This window comes from Antechinus flavipes, chromosome 4, assembly GCF_016432865.1.
Source record: "Antechinus flavipes isolate AdamAnt ecotype Samford, QLD, Australia chromosome 4, AdamAnt_v2, whole genome shotgun sequence".
NCBI classification, from domain to species: domain Eukaryota; kingdom Metazoa; phylum Chordata; class Mammalia; order Dasyuromorphia; family Dasyuridae; genus Antechinus; species Antechinus flavipes.
The window spans coordinates 99070992-99091443 of record NC_067401.1 but is presented as its reverse complement, the minus strand read 5'-3'; the positions used below and the strand labels follow the sequence as shown (position 1 = coordinate 99091443).

At 36.5% G+C, this 20452-nt stretch overlaps 1 protein-coding gene across 4 annotated transcripts in view; it reads left to right on the top strand.

The window, feature by feature from the left end:
* Positions 1-3936: 3936 nt before the first annotated feature.
* NTPCR (nucleoside-triphosphatase, cancer-related) overlaps positions 3937-20452 on the top strand; it is a 41047-nt gene continuing 24531 nt past the window's right edge. The window contains exons 1-3 of one of the 4 annotated variants that reach the window (XM_051993599.1): positions 3937-4558; positions 8858-9020; positions 10487-10583. In XM_051993599.1, coding sequence (XP_051849559.1) covers positions 4525-4558; positions 8858-9020; positions 10487-10583 — 294 coding nt within the window. In that variant the 5' untranslated portion in view covers positions 3937-4524. The remainder of the gene's footprint in view (positions 4559-8857; positions 9021-10486; positions 10584-20452) is intronic. The other 3 variants (XM_051993596.1, XR_007953179.1, XM_051993597.1) reach the window with 3 other exon arrangements.

Below are 20452 nucleotides of genomic sequence, written 5' to 3'. Positions count from 1 at the left end.
ATTTCTCTCTCTCTTTCTATGCACACACACACACACACACACACACACACACACACACATATGAAATTAAGCAAAACATTTGCATATTAGCCATAATAATAAGAATTAAATTGCTTTTTCAAATTTTTATTGAAAATTTTGATTCCAATTTCTACTCTTCCATTCCTCTTCCCTTTTCCTGATATAGCAATTGAATATGGAATATACAAGTATAATTATGTAAAACATTTCCATGTTAGTCATTTGATAAGATTTTTTTCATCATGAATCTTTTGGGATTCTCTGATCCTTTGTTGTCCAGAATATGATACTGTAAGACTTCTGCTCTTTTAACATGGAAGCTGCTAAATCCTATGTGATCCTGATTGTAGGACTACATTATATGAATGTTTTCTTTCTGGCTGTTTGCAGTATTTTCTCCTTCATCTTTGAATTCTGGAATTTGACTATCATATTTCTGGAATTTTTCATTTTGGGACCTCTTTCAGGAGGTGATCTGTGTATTCTTTCAATGTGCATTTTGCCATATGGCTCTAAGATATCAATCCTTTATAATTTCTTTATAATTTCTTAAAATATGATATCCAGGTTCTTTCTTTGTTCATGGTTTCAGGTAGTTCAATAATTTCGAAATAATCTCTCCTCAAAATATTTTCTAGATTGGTTGTTTTTCTAATGAGATATTTCACATTTTCTTCTATTTTCTCCCCATTCTTTTGAATTTATTTTATTGTGTCTTGATGTCTAATGAAATCATTAGCTTTCCTTGGCAAATTCTAATTTTGACGGGATTATTTTCTTCAAGGAGTTTTCTCCCCCTTCCCTCCAATTTAGCTAATTCTGCTTTGGAAACAGTTCTTTTCTTCAGGGAATTTTTCTACCTCTTATTCCATATAGTCTATTCTGCTTTTTAATGAGTTCTTTTCTTTAATGAACTTTTGTTCTTATTTTATCATTAGGCAAGTTCTGTTTTTTAAGATATTATTTTCATCAGCATTCTGTCTCTTTTATTAGTTAATTGTTTTCATAATTTTCCTCCATCACTCTCACTTTTCCTCCAATTTACCCTCTATTGCTCCTATGACTTTCTTTTACTTTTCTGATAATTCTTGTTGGTTTCGGATCCAATCTGTACTTTTCTTTGAGGCTTTGCTTATAAATGTTTTGACATTGTTGTCATCTTCTGAATTTCTTTCCTGTCACTATAGTAGCTTTTAGTTGTCAGTCTTCCCCCTTCCCCAAGACTATTTCTTGATTTTAAATTTTATGTTTTCTATAACTTGTATCAGATTGCTTGCTATCTTGAGGAGGAGAGAGGTAAGGGAGAGAGGGAGAAAAAACTAGAACAAAAAATCTTATAAAAATGAATGTGGAAAGGTAGCTTTACATGTATTTGGAAAAATTAAGTTCTACTGAGTGGGGGAAAAAGAATTTTGTGTTAAAGTTCATTTTTGAGTGAGGAGGTACTATCCCAAGCTTTGGAATTTTTCATGCTGCCATTTTCAGAGTTAGTTCTGGGGATCTGCAAGCTTTTGGTACTCTCAAAGTCTTGAAAAGAAATGGGGTTATTGCTCTTCTGAACTGGCTTCTGGTCTTTACCTAGGAAGGATCTCTCTTCCCTTGCAGCCACAAACACTAGTGCTCCTTTCTGCCTTGGAACTATGATCAGGGCCCCTGCTCTCTTGTGACCAAGCAGAAATTTTCTTCTCTGCCCTAGAAATGTGACCTAGAATTGTTCATGGGCAGAAGAGTGGGCAATCCGTGTCAGCAAGATACCTTGAAATCGCTTTCTGACCAGTTATCTAACCCTCTTACTGATCCTGGGCTGAGAGCCCAAAGAAACGGCTGGTACTATTGTTGTACTTCTAAGGTTGGTGCTGTTGCCCTGTTCTACACCAGCTTCTACCTTGATATCACAGACTTCTCTGGTCAACCTTCTAAGTTATCTTAGACTGGAAAAATGTCTCAATCTGACCTTTTGTTGGGTCTGTTGCTGCTCCAACTTTGAGAAGGTACTTTAAAGTTATTCAGAGTGTTTAGCTTGATTGCTTCTGTACTCCAGCATCATATTTATGGCTTTTTGCTACACAGTAATATGGCATTTCAATGGGTAGCTAGGTGGTACAATGCACTGAGTGCCAGGCCTAGAGTCAGGAAGACACATCTTCCTGAGTTCAAATCTGGCCTCAGATACTTAGCTGCTCTTTTGACCCTGGGCAAGTCACTTAATCCTATTTGCCTCAATTTCCCTCATTTGTAAAATGAGCTGAAGAAGGAAATGGCAAACCTTTTCAGTATCTTTGCCAAGAAAAAGCCTAATAGGATTGGGATTGAATAAAATATGGCATAACATTGATGTACTACAATTTGTTTCGCCTTTCTCTAACTCATGAGCAGCTACTTAATTTCTAGTTTTTTTGCTACTAAAAATTGCTGAAAATATTTTGTGGTTCTAGGATCTTTCGTTTTTGTTCTGACATCCATCTTTGGGTCAAAAGTCTGCGTCATTTTAGTAATTTTCGTAGAATTCCATAATTCCATAATGGCTGAACTATTTCATAGTTTGATAGTATAATATTGGAATTATGTATTAATGTATTTGTCTTTACCTAACTATTTCAACTTTGACTTTGCCCATCTTTTGTCCTTTCTGATAATAAGCTCAGTATGAAGTAGAGTCTGTATTGTTTTGATTACATGTCTCTTATTATTGGTAATTTAGAACATTTTAGAATACTAAATTGCAGAGTCAGGATTTAAACCCACACCTTCTAACTTCATAATCCCATGTTCTTTGTTGTTGTTTGAAGAGATCCTAGAACAGGGCTGGGGAACTTTCAACCATCTGCCATATAAGGCCTGTAAAATCATCTGCATAGTCAATCTTAAACCATATTAAGCTGAAAATTAGGTAGAATGGCCTCCCACTCCTTAAGTTCTATAAATTTATAATTTTGTATGGCCTGCAAATGATGTTATAAATATCCAAATGGCTTTTGGTAGAAAAAGGCTCCCTACTCCTGCCTTAGAGAGCATTTAGTTCAAATTCTACTATATATATATATATATATATATATATATATATATATATATATATATATATATGTATGTGTGTGTGTCTGTGTGTATGCACATGTGTGCATTTATGTGTATGTATACATATTTTATATATATATACACACACACACAACGATATATACATGATTCCTCTTTTATAATGCTACCCCAAAGTTGTCATCCAATTTCTATTTAAAAACTTCTGTAATTAGAAATTATTGTCCCTATAAGGCAGCCATTTACAAATTTGGCCATATCCAATGGTGATTTCCTATTTTGAATTTGTATCATTAGATTACTCATCCTAAACTCAAGAGACATAGGCACAAGGCATTCACAAACACATGGTAACTGAGTAGGGGGGCATGGTTTGCTGCTATCCTTCTCCTACCCTATAGATCAGACTGTTCCTTACTACAAAGCTCCCAGGAGCCTTATATCCTTAAAGTTCTAGTCTGCCACCAATTAAAAGATTTTTTTTATTTGAATTTTGTCACTACATCGTATGGATCTCCAATCATTATGACTAATAGGAAACATTGGGATACCTGAATATGCAGGAAGGGGACAGACCCCATCCCCCATGACTTAAATTAAATACATCCCAAGCTTCTCTTTATTTGCTTGGAATGCCACTTGGGCTTTCTCCAAAGAGGGGAGTTGCAAAGGCAGTACTAGGAGCTGAGGTCCTGTCTTTAAAACTTGCTTCTCTCAGAAACAGGATCTAATTGAGGTCCCAGGACTATTAAAGAGCTTCATGGCAATCAATCAATAAATCAATGAACATTTATTGAGTACCTACCCAGGGGCCTAACACAAACCACAAATCTCCTCAGTTGAAAAAGGTATCTTTATATATATATATATATTTGTTTTTTTTTTTTTAAAGGGGAGAGGGTCTCAAGGTATCCAACTATAGCTGAGGCAGCGAGGGGTGGTACACTGGTCCTGGGGTCAGGAAAACCTGACATTTATAATTGTGCTACCTTAAGAAAAACATTTAGACTGTTTGCCTCAGTTTCCTCAACTGCAAAATGGAGATAATAATAGCGTTTATCATCCAGGGGCCTTAAAAGGCTAAACGAAATATTTGTAAAGGGCTTGCCACAGAATTTGCCGCTTTGCAGGTACTTAAGAAATGGATGCTATTATTATTACCGTTACTTTTAATTACCAATGTCACTGATGTGCCCAGCAAGTCCCGCTAATGACGTCACGTCAAATTCAAGCAGCTTTACTGCAGCCAGTTCAGGAGACAACCAAGTTTTGCCTTTGTTCGGAACAATCCAGGCGCTTGAACTCAGGATGCAAAGGTAAAGGGACACAGAGCATGCGCGGTGAGCCATCCAAGGAAGCTATCTCCGCCCTCTCCAAGAGGAGGAGGGGGAGGGGAAACGGAAGAGAAAGAGGTGGAGCCGGAGGTTGTACATCCGAGGAGGGAGGATCTGAGAGCTCCTGACCCCAGCCATGACCAAACATGTGTTCTTAACGGGGCCCCCAGGTAAAGCCAGATCCCCAGCCGTGCAGCAACCACAAGGGCGCAAGATCCTTTCCAGAGATCTCCTCCCACGTCTCCTGGTTCTTCTAAGTTAGTAGGCTCGAGCTGGGAAACGCGGAAGGGAAGTTAGGTCCTTGTCCCTCCCTCGGTCCGGCCCGGGGATGTATAGCACGCACCCGCCGGGTGCTCTCGGCTTCGCGGTGGATACGGTCCCCTTAGGCGCTTAGCTCGGTGCCCCTTCCCAGCCCTCCCTGGCGTCCCCATCCTCCTTGTCCCTGGTCTGTTTGGCAGAGGTGGCGCCAGCAGCGTGGCAGCCCCTCCCTCCCCCCACCCCCCTCACCGTTCCCTTCCCCCCGCTCGGGGCTGATACTCCAGCTGCTCTGGGTTCCCAGGGTCAAGAATCCAAACCGCGCTCCGCTCCCTGGCCCGCCCCTGCGCGAGGTCAAAGTTATTAATAGCGACGGTGATGGAAAACAAAATAATCAAGATTAGAGATTAAAGAACTTTATTTCCAGAATTAGCTTCCTGTCTGGGGAGACCTTAATTATCCTTCACTTCTGACTTTTTTTTTTTTTTTTTTGGTGGGTAAGGGAAGGAGAAGCGAAAATGATAAGATAATGAAGCCATTAAAGTTACTGGTTTTTAATTAGTTTTCCTATAACAAGAGGCTGTTTGTCTAGTAGTTCAACTACCGAGTTCAGAGCGCTGGTCCTGGAGTCAAGAGGGCTATCTTCAGAATCAGCCAACGAAACTTCTAGCTTGGTGGCCCTGGGCAAGTGGCCCAGATCGCTGTCTGCCTCAGTTTCCTTATTTGTAAAATGGGAATCATAACGCCTGTCTCCCAGGATTGGTGTGAGAATAAGCTGATAATATTTGTAAAGTCTTTGCAAACATTAAATTATAGAAATTTAGATATATATAGAAAAATATAGAAATTTAGATTTATATATACAGAAATATAGAAAAATAAATTATAGAAATGCTAGCCTTTATTTTATTTTTATTATTATAGCTTTTTATTTACAAGATATATGTATAGGTAATTTTTCAGCATTGACAGTTGCAAATCCTTTTGTTCCAACTTTTTTCCTCCTTCTCCCCCCCCCCCCCATGGCAGGTTGACCAACACATGTTAAATATGTTAAGGTATAAGTTAAATACAATATATGTGTACATGTCCAAACAGTTATTTTGCTGTATAAAAAGAGTTGGACTTTGAAATAGTGTACAATTAGCCCGTGAAGGAAATCAAAAACGCGGAGAGACAAAAATAGAGGGATTGGGAATTCTATGTTGTGGTTCACTCATCTCCCAGAGTTCTTTCACTGGATGTAGCTGGTTCAGTTCATTACTGCTCTATTAGAACTGATTTGGTTCATCTCATTGTTGAGGAAGGCCAGGTCCATCAGAATTGATCATCATATAGTATTGTTGTTGAAGTATATAATGATCTCTTGGTCCTGCTTATTTCTCTCAGCATCAGTTCATGTAAATCTCTCCAGGCTTTTCTGAAATCATCCTGCTGGTCATTTCTTACAGAATGTTAGCCTTTATTAATAAAGTCTGTGTGATCTTGGGCAAGTCCTGTAATCTTTGAGTCTATTGGCTACTTTTTAAAGACTAAATTGCAGAGAAGAAACTGACTTGCCTGGAGAGTTGTTGTATGATCCCCAAAGAGCATCCTTCCAGGGCACAAGATGGTTTTCAAGGTTTTTGTCTTTAAAAAGACTTTCCTGGGTACTAGTGTACCATTCAAACTGTCTATCTGTTATGATAGACATTTTTGATAATGCCTTAGACCTCTTGTGAGGACATATGTCATCATATGCTATAGGCCACTTCAACCCATTATTCCTCTTTTCATTGCCCAGCAGAAATACTGACCTCTGGAATTTTTTTTTTCTAACTAAAATATTTATTTCCACTGTTTATTGCCCTTGTAGCAAAAGCTGAGTTTGAGGTTTAAAATTTAAAAGGAACCTAGAGGAAAGCAATCAAATACATTTAGAAACAAATTAAAGACAGTTCTCCAACTTCTGAATGGATTATATTTTAAAGTTCCATACACATTTCCCCATAGAATTCATTTCAGTTCAGGGGACATTTATTAAATAAGCACTTTTACATATGCAAAGAATTATGCTAGGTTTTGGAGATACAGCTATGAAAAAAATGATACTCCTCCTTCCTTTAAAAGGTTGTTATGTTAGGTTCACTTTCCAGGCTAGACTATGATCAACTCCTTAGTGGATCTATTATGATAATAATAGCTAATACACTAGCTAGTATTAGGCATCTTAAAATCAGAAGTATCTTTTATCAGAGAAAAGAAGACTTTTTCCCTAAGCACAGAAAACTTCAAAAGTACATTAACATAACAGCATGTTATCTTGTCCTCATGATATCCCTTTAAGAAACATACTTTAAAATGTAGCCATTTATATAGGAAAAGCAAGATGCAAAGGTATATAGGGAGATAACTGAAATAATACTTATGCTCATGTGAAAATTCAAGCTTAGGTTTCAGACTCCTAAAATTGCACTTTTTCTAGAAAATAATTCTTTTCAAATTCTTTCAAGTTTTTGAACCCTTGCATATTGTTTTTCATATTTTAGTATCTTCAATCCTCTCTAGGGATATAGAATCAGGTGGTTCCACACTAATATAATGAATATATAAAATTAAATAGCTCTGCCTTGATAAGAAATACTTTCAAGGAATCTTAAAGTTTTTTTTTTTTTTGAGGAATTTGGGTTAATCCTGCATTTTTGCAGAATAGATAGCCATCTGATTGATATTACAAGAGAATGGTTCAAAATAATAAATTTGCCACGTACATAGGGTTTTAAAAATTCAGAGCACTGCTTTGTGAATTAGTGCAAAAAAAATCCCAGTTTTACAGAGAAGGAAACTTAGAAGAAAATAACATTTCTAAAGTATTACAGAGAAAATAACATATTTCTAAAGCATTACACTTCTTAAACTGATATTGGGTCTTATAACTGAATGTGGAGGTCATGAAATTATGATTCGAAATCAATACGTGTTTGATTTGCATATCTATTTTATATATCCATGTACCCAGAATCATTTAAAAATTTCTTGGGTGAAAAGAGATCACAAGTGAAAAAAATTGAAGAAGCCCTGGTGTAGAAGATTTGAACACAGTCATACACTATGGGTATTAAGGTGAGAAATCAGGTGTTCTAATTCCTGATAAAAGAGCATGCTCTTTGTAGCTCATCTCTTCTCAGAAGGTTTGGCTAGAGTGATTAGAGTGCCTCTCTTAGATCAAGTCTGGATTTTTCCAGAAAGCAAAATTTAAGTATGTTTTCAAGATCCTACAAGACCCCTTAGTACTCACTGTTCTGCTAGCACAGCAGATGGTGATATAAATTAACTTGTTACATTTCACACCTGTAGGAATGGGTCAGAGGACCAGAAGACAGTGTTATTTGGATGGATACTATTGGATAAAGGAGCTCAGAGGAAAGCATTGTAGAGGAAAGCTGGGAATCTAAGAGTATAAGACATAAGCGAGTCATGTAGAAGAAGGGACTCAGTTGAAAATTAGTGCTTTTGAGAGACCTTGTCTCCCTAAGTTGGGAGTTCAATTTAATTCAACAAACATTAGTTACTAAATGAATGCAAAGATTGTGATAGATTTGTAGAGAGAGCAGCCCTTGTTTTAAAGGATCCCATTTGCATAAATAGATAAAAATGCCCTAGGTAGTTAACTAGAAAGTGACACAGACTCCATAGTCCTTAATTAAAAGGATATGTATATGTATGTGTGTGTGTTGTGTGTGTGTGTGTGTGTGTGTATACACATTTTTTTTCCCCCCTATGCTTCTAGTGTTAAGTAACCAAGAAATCCAAATCCTGGTTTGCATTCATCTTAAGACTTTTGGCCTAGACTCCTTGGTTTTATTTCCTAGATGAAAAAAATGAGTCAACCCAAGTCTTCTGTCTGCCAGGAGAAAACAAAAGCTTGTTCCATAAGGTGTAAATTGCCAGGAGAGATTAACATCAAAGACCCTTTTGTTACCTAGAATTGGCAGTGGCACCATGTGCTATAAAACTAAGCATGCTCCAGAATGTAAAAAGAAAACCCAGAAATTGTGATTCTTCTTGTTTCAACTTGAGATTAAAAAGTTTTAGCACCTGGAGCAATCAGAATTAAAATAAAATAAATATTCATGGGATGCATTTGTATACTGTTGAGCATGATTGCCATTCTGGATCTTGTAAGCTCTGGTATTCTTGGCTTTATTAATGGGTACCTTATTTTTTTCTTTTAGGGGTTGGAAAAACCACACTAATCCAGAAAGCCAGTGATGCTCTCAGATCACTGGGTGTGCCTGTTGATGGATTTTATACAGAAGAAGTCAGACAAGGCGGGAGAAGAATAGGATTTGATGTGGTCACACTGTCTGGATTGAGGGGTCCTTTGTCTAGAGTTGGGTACTGATGTTTAAATTGTAGGGGTTCTTCCTTTTATATACTTTCAAAAAATATTAATGGGAGGCTTTCTGTTCTGATGAAATGGAAGCTTACTGTTCTGTGAGCAGCTTCTAAAATCCTATTCTTGGTATTCTCATCAAATTGAAGATTTCTCCTTACTTTCCTTCCTCATATATGGGCATCGTGTTTAAAAAGGAGTTAGGTTTTGAGAGTAAATGAAAAGGAATCTGGGTCATTTGGTCCAGAACTTGGGCATTTTCCCAGAGAAATTAAAACACAGAAATAGGTTTTGAAATCAATTTAATTCTGCAAGTGTTTATTGACTATTTGCAGATATCATGTTGCATTGTGGGAAATATAAATAAGAAAACAGCACTCCTGTTTTTGAAAAGTTGCCCTATGTATTATCCATGTATATTTTATATACATATATATGTAAAATTCTAATTAAGGCCAAATGTGAAAGTATTAGAAGAACTTCCATTAAAGTACTTTATTAGTTCAGAGAGAAAAATGAGATCACTTTGGGCAGGGGAATCAGATAAAACTCCATGTACTAAATATTTATCAAGCATTTTGGTATACTAGAAATTGTATTAGATGCTAGGAATAACAATATAATATTATAAAAGACTCTGCATTATAGGAATTTATAGTCTATTAGGGAAACCGTCTTTACATAGTGTGAGGAAGAAGAGGAGGAAATAAGGATTTATTAAGCATCTACTTTGTGTCAGGCTGTCCTAAGTGTTCGTACAGGTATCTCATTTGATCATTGCAACAATCTTTTGAGGTAAGTGCTATTATCCCTAATTTACTGTTGAAGAAACTGAGTCAAAAAAGGGCTTAAGTGATTTGTCCAGGGTAACACAGCTAGTAAAAGTCCGAGACCAGTGTTGAAACTCAGAACTTTCTGACTGACTCTAGGGCCTAGTATTTTATTCTGTCTCTAAGATAAATCTCTAGATACATAAAGAATAAAGAATGCCCTAGACATAGAAACAGGAAGACCAGAGTTTGAATCCTGCTGTAGATATGCATTAGTTGTATGACTGGGACAAGTCATTAATGGTTCTAAGCCTCCTTATCTGTTAAATGAGCCTACCTCATGGAGTTGTGAATTAATATTTCTGAGTAAGGATTGTTTTTTATCTTTGCATTTCCAGTGTCTAGATAGTGCCTAGCACATAATAGGAACTTACTTAATAAATGCTTATTGAAAGAAAGAAAAATACAAAATATGGTGCCAGTGATAGTGGGTCTCAAGGTCCCTTCTGATATCATGACTCAATAAGGGGCCTCCTGGCCTGGCCCCCGAAGTGGGTGGGATGCAGTCCTTATTGCAGGCCCCCAATTTTAGGAATGATTCAGCCCATGAGGGAGGGTAAGCCCCAGGGATGGGGCTGAAAATGAGACGTCTCCGGAGGAAACTGATGTGATTCAGAACAAGCTGTTTTTACATCTAGGTCAGAGCCTCCCGCTGGAAGACGGGAATACCGAGTGGGGCAGTATGTGGTCGACCTTATTTCTTTTGAGCAGTTAGCTCTCCCAGTGTTGAAAAATGTGAGTATTAACTTAAAGTTTCACTCTCCCAATCTTTCCCCTTTGCTCTCTGGGGGAGGTCTGACTGACCTTCTGACCAGAGTGCTATTTTTCTGAATCATGGAAGGCCAATTTTATACCTCATAGCATCTAGGCCAATTGGCTGTTTAACTGTCAGGTACTATTTTTAAATAAGCCTTAAGACGTAATCACTAGAATCTGAACATTTATTTGTCTTCATTTATAGGCAAATGAACTATTCCTTTCCATTTTAAAGCACTTTTTTTTTTTTTTTAGCCTTGTTTGTTTTAGAGCTTGAAGGAAACTTTGAAGGTCCTGTATCTCCCTCTATTTTACAATTGAAAAAACTGAGGTATAGAGTGGTGAAGTTTCTTGGTTAAGGTTCCAGAGCTAGTAAATGTCATAGTCAGGATTTGAGCTAAGATTTGAAACTAGCATTTCTTTACTCTTGTGGCTCTGACAAGTTGCTTCTTGTAGCTTGAAGTCACATTGTGGAGAATATCAAATGCCTGACTACAGAATTTGTATTTTATTTCATAAACAGTAAGAAGCCACTGAGGCTTTTTGAACAGGGAACTTAAGATATATAAATTGGAAAAGATTTTTGTTGTTGTCATTTATGTCAGACATGCTATGGGGGAAGGGGAATTGGAGTGGTCTAGGGGAAGAACATTTAGGATCTGAATTGTGACAGCAGCCCTGTTACTGCATAGGAAAGAATGGACAAAAAATATGGAATGGCTGTCATATTGACAAGCCTGGTAACTGATTTGCTGTAAGTGGGGAGGGATAAGAAAGAATGAAAAATGACAGCTTTCTGAACCTTGGATAAGTGCTAACAATAGAAGTAAGGAAGTTGGGAGAAGGCATGGTTAGGAGATAAAGACAAGATAGAAGAGTAAGTTTTGGACACATTGGAGTTTGAGGTACCAGTGGGTCATTCAGAGGAAGATACTTTTTGAACAGTTAGAGATTTGGGATGAACAGGAGGGATTGGGGATAGATCCATAGTAGTGCTCATTGATGTCATGTGAATGATATCAGCTTTGGAGAAAGTGCGGAAAAAGAAAAGAGAGCCAAAGGCAGGGCTTTAGAGAACATCCACACTAGGAGATGTGAAGAGAATGATATATGGGTGACTAAGATGAATCTGTCAGACAGGAGAAGATTCAAGAAAGAGCAGTGTTACTGAAGAGAGAGAAGGGGTGTCTCAAACCCACCAGATTCTGTAGACAAGTGAAGGAAGAGGAGAACTGAAGGATGGCCCTTGGATTTGATGATGGTGGCCTTTGAGAACTGAGTTTCAGTAGAGAGTTGAGCAGGAAGCCAGAATTTCTTCAAGCTTAGTAATAAAGGGGAAGAGAAGGGACTGATTTAGAAAATTTAGCTTCTGTGAACAGATTATTCATTGAAATAACAAGTGCTCTATTCTGTTTGAGAAACTTTTCTTTCTTTTTTTTTGCATTATTTTTGATATTGCCTTAGATGATCTTAAGAAAATCAATCCTTTGGGGGAGTTTATGATCTTCTCTCATTGTTTAAATATATGTTTCTTTATCCACTGTTTTATTGCGTTTTCCCTAAAAAGAGAAGTGCCATAGGATATCAAGTGTGCATATTTTTTGCCAGGATGGAGAACAGGAGAGACAAATGGGATTAAGCAGTTTAACCAGGACCATTCAGCTAGTAAATTAAGTGTCTGAAGCTAATTTGCACTCTTGTCTCCCTGGCTGGTGACTCCATTGTACCTCCTAGTTGCTTTTTAACTATGCATAATTTTTGCATTTTTAAAAATGAACGGGAGTTAAATTGGAATTTTGTTTGAGCATTGAATTGTAATTGACTCACCTTAACATAGATTTTGGAATCTTGTAAAATGAGAGGTTTGGATTTCTGATTCATGGATACAGGTTGAGTCTTAGTAGAAGAGTTACTTGTACAAGCATAATGAATGGGTTCAGCAGAAAAATGGAAAGACAAAGATTCTTTTTCATAAGAGAAAGACACCCATTTCATCTTGAATGGGAAATCTAGAGCTTAGGAAGGACAAGAACCAAATTCAGTTGTCAAGTTGTTCTTGCTGGCTAGAGGCCTTCCATTCTTATTCATATTCTCTCTGTCTCTGTCTCTTTTTCTCTCCACACCCATCCCTACCATGTGCCCCATGGTCAGAGAGAAAGAAATTAAAAACAAAAAGTGAATATGATATAGTAGAAAGAGTACTTTTTATACTCAAAGATCTTGAGTTTCAATCCTAGCCCTGTTGTTTTATTAATTATGAGATCTTAGCAAATCACTGAACCTCAAGGCTTCAGTTTCTTCATCTACAGGTTTTGGACCATTGATATGCAAGGAAACCTTGAGTTCTAAATCTGTGATCCTGAGAGCCTAAAGAAATTTCAAGTTAAGACTGAAGCCATTCACATATCTATCCCTAGAGCAGTAGAAAAGCAAACTGATGTTTATTTACCTTGCTTAAGGTGCATGCACATCATAATCATATAGCTTAACAGAAAAGTGGCCTTGAAACTTTTTGTAAATATTTACAAAATAAATTTGTAAATATATTTGTAAATAATTGATCAAAATTAAGGTTGCACAGGAAGTTATTTTTCTAATCTGAGTAAAGAGCTTGAATCACTTAGAAAACAACTGAAAAATTATCCTATCTACTTCCATCTTGATTATTGAACATAGCCTTTCACAGCATTAGTAGGATATAGACTGCAGATTTTAAAAAAGCCTTTGCTCTCTGCTTCCTGCCTGGTATTACTTATAAATAATTTTTTTCATCTACATTTAAGTAGGAGAAAGTATATTTTGGGGCAATTGTAGGAAAAGATGGGGAGAAAATCAAGGTGGAGCCATAGAATGGACAAAATTTGGAATGCTGCTATTTCAGCTAAGCAAATTGGAGACCTGAGAAATCTGATTTGAGGAGAGAACATTAAACGGGGATATGACATGTTAGGTAGAGTCTTGAGGTGTTGTACTGAGCATTAAAGATGCCTTAATAACTCAAACACTAGACACTTACCAAGACTCACTATCACATGATCAAAGTCTTGGACTCTGTTTTTCCATATAATTTTAAGAGTTAGGGAATAAAGAGGAAACAGATATATATTTTTTAAATGGTAGGCAAAGGTGCTCTCCATCGATATGGAAAAAAACAGATGGTGGGTCACACTGAAAAATGTTACATATCAAATCAGATTTCAGAAAACAGTATTTCTGATGATAGTGAACCTTTTAATAAAGTCATAGTAAAGTAAATATTTGAGATTTGAAATTTAAAAATTTCCTGATATATGTCTTCTTATTCATGGATATAAGGAAATAACTGTAGATTTTACTTTTTCTGAGAGTCAGTTTGATTAGTAGAAAGAGAACTAAAGTTAGAAATTTTTTGTTGTTTAGTTTTTTTTTTCCCCACTCCTGTATGACTCTTTATGACCTCATTGGCAGGGGAAATAACCTCTTGGACTCTGTTTTCCCTCCCCTTCTCTCTCCCCCCTCCCTCCCCATCTTGGACCTTTTATCCTGGACTTATGCTTTCCCTGATATAGATATTTCTTTGTAAGGAGACTTAATATGCAGATCAAAATCTTATGTGTAACCCTGAGTCTTGAGTTAAAGGTCCAGGCTCATACAGCAAGTATTTGTCAGTTGTGGGTTTTCCTTGTCCTCAGCCTGGGTTCTAATGCTTCTGTTGCTCTAGATAGTTACATACCAGCAACTTTGGGAATTTAAAAGAAATGGAAGTTTATTTATATTGACATGTTACCAAATGAATAGAACATGAAATAGGCATTCTCTAAACAATTCATTTTCAGAAAAATAAAATGAAATTAACTTTATCCTAATTGCCAAAAAAAAAAAAGATAGGGATGGAGTCCTTGTCCAGGCAAAATTAACCATGTTTACAAATGAATTCTACCAAACATTTAAGGAATAATTAATATCTTTACTGTATAACTTATTCTCAGAAATTGAAAATAATATTTTTTTTATGAGAGTACTAATATTTGAGTCAAATAAATATAAATAAAGTATAGAAAACTATAGACACTATGGATTGCTATTGAATGGTCATTCAGAAGTTTTAAACATAATATTAACATAACGATGACAGCTAGATTAAAAAAAAATATTCACTATGATCAAGTTGGATTTGTTCCAGGGCAGCAAGAACACTTCAACATTTGGGGAACAATATATGTTAACTATAAATAAGAAGAGACACAATTCTAGATTGAGACCACTTAGTGACATATGACAGCATTTTGAAATTCACACCTATCTTTTTTGATCAGAACAAGATTTGCTAGAGAACAAACAAACAAAAAACCCATTTATTTTTGAGAGTAGAAATGCTTTTGACTCTGAAATAAATTCCACCTAAGACTTGAAAAGCATCCTTGGGAGTGGGGCAGAAAGTAGAAAAGGACTCTTGTGCAGAGAAATTTATTTTCTTAATACTTGACCCAGCAACAATGCTTATTTTTAAGATCATTGGACTTGAGGTAAATTTTAGAGAAATCAGCTTCCAATGGTGATATAACTATCTAACAGGCAGAAAGGGCTTATTGTGATGACTGCGTATTTAAAATCAGCCGGAGTCAGGAATTCAGGTTAAGGGAAAAATCTTCAATCTTTATTGAAGTGAAGAGGTGAAAAAGGATTGCAATAGCAATATGGGCAAGAAGGATTGCGATAGCAATAGGGGCAGCTGCAACAGGAAGCCAGCTAGCAGAGGGGGATTGGAGATGAAGGGCCATCGGGATAGCAATGCAAGCAGCTGTGTCAAGATGCCAGCCAGCAGTCTCTCCTTCCACTTCCCTTTCTACTCCCTTGCCTCAACCCACCAAAAACGTCATTTCCTATACAACACATCAGAACTTGCACAAAGAGTGGGTGGGGGCCATTCTTTCTCCAAGCATATATATTAATTGAGTATGATCCAATTACTATTTAGCCTCACGTGCTTGGGACCTCAGTGCATCAACTCAAGCCTCAGCCCATTACAGCTTATTATTATTTTTTTAATTGATAGCAAAGGGAGTATTATTTTCCTTTTTTCTTAGCTCATCCTTTAATCAATGCATTATGAGAATAGGTTTTAAAATCAAAAGCTTCCACTGTCTTTTACTAGAACTTTTTTTGTGTAGAAAAATGTTCTCAGTGAGGCAAACTAAGATAAAGTGCAATGAAACTTTACTATCGTGCCCTCTTCTAGATTGAACCATAACTAGGGTGAGTTGATTTGGGATTTTCCCCAGGTTCCTGACATCCAGTAGGGGAGGGTAGATGTTTCCCCTCCACAGCAGTTCTCTTGTCTATATCTATACCATTTTTCCTAGACTTTGTGGTTCTAGCCATATGGTGTGACCACCTCGGGTTGGCCCCTTCAACATGGCACCCCTCTCCTGGATCCTCCAACCTTTGTGGGCCTTTTATCTCTTTCAGAGATGCACAGATCCATAACTACAGACCATATTTTTATGATGTTTATAAAGGTTTGAGTTATAATTTCTGGCTAATTTAGTCATTTTATCAACAATTCCAACATTTTAATAAAAGGATCATTATTTGATCACCTCTCTCTTTAATCAAAGACAGTCATGATGGTGGGCTTAATAGCTTATCTGTCTATGGAAGAGGGATGTTCCTGAGGTTAGTAATCAGTTCTGATTGGTTAATATTTAATGAGAAAATGGATATTATAGTGAAGGTCTGGATATGAACTTTGATTGTGTCATTTATTTCTAACTTAGCCCCAATCTTAGACAAAAGAATTTATCCCTATCTTATCCCAAGCAGAACACAATTGCTGCTCCACCTGGAAGAAGTCGGAGAGAGAAGTTTAGCTCAACTTTCAGAGAGGTTCTTAAAATGAGGACTAAAAAGGGGGGGATCTGAATCTCCCCAAATCATTGGTTATTAATAATCATCTCTCTCATTTTGGGCTAAATTATCTCTAAGGGGCAGGATACTTCCTGCCTTTACATGCTACCCATTAGCACATGAGATTGTCTTTCTCTGGGAACCCCACTAAATGTGTTCTATCAAGTATAAAGAATTCCTAGTTATGACTATTTTTCCAGGTCCATTCTTTCAGACCAATATTACAAATGATAAAAAAATTGATAACAAAATGTTAAAAGGAGATCTGTTACTATATTTCTAATTCCTGAAACATCATTAGAAATTCATTTTTTTTCCCTAAAGGCTTCTGTGTTCCCTCTTGATATGCAAATACCCCTGAAAAGAGTAACACCATGATTTATTTTTCTGTTTTTTATAGATAATTGTAAATTGTTTTTATACTCTTTCATTAAGTAGGCATTTTGATTTTTGTTTTTGATGGAAACAGGAGAATGTTAGGTAGAATTTGGGAGTAGCAAGTCCAAGAAGAAGAGAAAACAATTTAGAAAGGGAAATATGGGCACACATAAGATGAACTTCATTTGCTTCATGATTTAGTCTAGAGTGGGTACAATTTAAGATCAGAAATAGTCAGCTCTTCCATGAAAAGATGAAAAAAAATTCTTATTAACATTTATTGGAATTAGAATGTTTGCAAACAGATAAATTTTTTTTATCAGCATCACTATTATTATTATTATTTTAACCTTTTCTGGTTTCTTAAATTCTATACACTTAAGTCCAAACCCTTAAAAAAGTTTTGAAGGAAATTTGTTTTATTCTTGAATCTAATAACTGTAATTAAAAACAAATTGAACCTGTTGTTTCTTTGTTTTAAGGAATTCCTACTGAAAAAAGTCCCTCTACCAAAGCAGGTTGGCACTTGCTTTGTGATTTTTGCTTTTAGAGGGAAGCTTGGGTATTAAGGGGTTGAAATAACCTGACAATAGTGCTTTATGTAGCAGATATAGGATTTGAGCCAATTCTGAACCCCACATATAACATATAACCATATAACAATAAAGAGGAACAAACATAATACCAATTATCAAAAGTGGAAATTTATCAAAATAATTCCCTAAGCAAGGGATTTTCCTTTTATCAGTTATTCCTAAACACTTACACAGTAAAACTTCAGACGGAGATACAGCAGGAATTAATGGTCAGGTCTTTTCTACTCTTTGTAAAAAAAAAAAAAAAGTATATTCAACTAGTACTAATAGCTAGCATTTATATGCTGTTTTAAAGTTTGCATTGTTGTTTAGTCATTTTTCAGTTGCATCTGACACACCATAACCCCATTTGGGGTTTTATTGGATAGATTTGCCATTTTCTTCTCCAGCGCATTTGAGGCAAATAGGGTTAAGTGACTTTCCCAGAGCCACATAACTAATAAGTGTCTGAGACCAGATTTGCGCTTCCTAAGTCTTCCTCCCTCTAGGCCTGGTGATCTAGTCAGTGGACCACTTTGTTCCCCTAACATTTGTATAGTACTTTACAAATTTTATCTGATCCTCACAGCATTGGAAGGTGGTAGGTGCTTTTTTTAATCCCCACTTTACAGATGAGGAAATTGAGGCAAACCGTTTAAGTGACTTGTTTATGGTTAGTGGTTGAAGGACAGACTTGAGCTGAGACTTTCCTGACTCCAAAGTCCAATATTCCTTCCTTTATTGCTATCTAACATCCCAGATGTAGAAGTTCTGCAGCCCTAGGAGCAATAATTTGCCTCTTTTAAAAATATTTATTTCTCTAAAAATGGATTATAATGTACACTTAAATAAAAATAAATTCACTTGTTTATTTTCAGTATTGGGTAGGCCGAGTTCCTAAGTACCTTAATCATTGAGTAATTGGAGATAAAGTAGTAGAATTGTTATATCTTATTGGATTTTCTTGATCATGATGCATTAACTACTCCGTAATTTTAAAAAATGGGTTTTTAAAAAGTTGCCCAGAATCATTAGATTGTAAAATAGATTTTTAATAGTGAGCTCTGAACTGAACCAGCTACACCCAGCAAAAGAACTCTGGGAGATGACTATGAACCACTACATAGAATTCCTAATCCCTCTATTTTTGTCTGCCTGCATTTTTTATTTCCTTCACAGGCTAATTGTGCACTATTTCAAAGTCCAATTCTTTTTGTACTGCAAAATAACTGTTTGGACATGTATACATATATTGTATTTAACTTATACTTTAACATATTTAACATGTATTGGTCAATCTGCCATCTGGGGGAGGGGATGAAGAGAAGGAGGGGGGAAATTGGAACAAAAGGTTTTGCAGTTGTCAATGCTGAAAAATTACCTATGAATATAACTTGTAAATAAAAAGCTATAATAAAAAAAAATAGTGAGCTCTGAGAACTTATTATTAGAGATAGTTGGCACTGTAGGGAGAAAAGGAAGCAATTCAGGATTGGAGGCCCTGGTTTTAAATCCCAGCTCTGACATTTACAACCCATGTGACTTTGGGCAAGTCCATTCACCTTTTTTCATTTGTAAAATGAGGAGGGTTAGAATCAGTGTTTCTAACTCTAAATCCATGCTCCTGTGACTGTTTCTTGGATGTTATTTCTTGGTTTCCCACTGAGGAAACTGACAGAGTTGGCATATGTTTCTCTGGCATTATGGTGTGAGGAAGTCATGGCATCCCATGCTTCTTATGATTTAGGACTAGATGGGAATGGGGCCACCTACTCTTTAACAGGGTATCATTATTCAGACCTCCAGGCCAATTCCCATATCCCCTGGAACTGAGGAATAGTCTTGAGCTGTCAATTACCATAGGCATTCCCCATTAATTCAAGATGGCTCTTGGCAATTTAAATTTCCTTAGGGACAATATTTTGGCTTTTAAGACATGGCAGAATTGATGAACAATACCCTTAAAGTCCCCACAATTCTAAAATTTAACTTAGTGTATTGGAACCTTCCCCCATAGCTACTTAGTGCCTCAAAACAAGTCCGACATCCTGGGGATCCTGGATGAAAGTATCCTAGGCTGAGAACAATGATGATGAAAGAACAAAATAAGTTATTAGTGTTATTGTTATTAATCCAGAGGATGAGGCCAATCATTTCAAAGCTGAAGAGAAACATCACAATATATTCCTGGACTTTGAAGCCTTAAAGCTGGAAAGGATCTTTCAGAGTTTCATTACAAGCTTAGAGAAGTTAAATGGCTCCCTTAAGGTCAACAGCCAGAGAGCAAGAATTCACATTTAGATTCCCTAGTTCTCAGCTGAAGATTGTTTTATCCAGATACATCTACATGTATTTTACGAAAATGCTTATTTTATATTGTAATATTCCTTCTACTCATCAAGTATACAAAGGAGTAGAGACTTTTACTTTACTTTCAGTATTTGTTAACTTTTATTTAGTGCCTACTGTCTGTGGAGTTGGGAAAGAAAGATACATATTGGGTCCTGCGTCTACCACAAACAGCCTGTAGTATCCTCAATTATAAAGTGGGATACTCGTGCCTACTTTACATGATCACATGATGTAATAATCAGGGACCTCCCTTAGTCAACAAGCATTTGTTAAGTGTGTGTTACTGGCCAAGCACAGTGTAAGTGCCATGTAAAGACATAGTCCTTACCTTGGAGAGCTCCCATCTGAGCAGGGAGGCAGCATACAGACAACAGTGTATGTACAAGATCTATCCAGGGTAGGTTGGAGGTAATCTCAGCAGTGAGGGGGCTGATAAGGGCCTTGTGCAGAAGGTGGGGTTTGAGCTGAGTCTTCTAGGAAGGGAGGAATATGGATGTATAGATTGTTTTGTAACTGTAAAAATAAGGTACGAACATGATCTATAATAGAGCTGACATTTTATATTTTTTAGTGAGAGGCAACATAAAATAGTGAAAAGAATATTAGCAAGAAGACTAGCAAAAATTTTACCTTTGACACTTAACTAGAAGCAAGTCA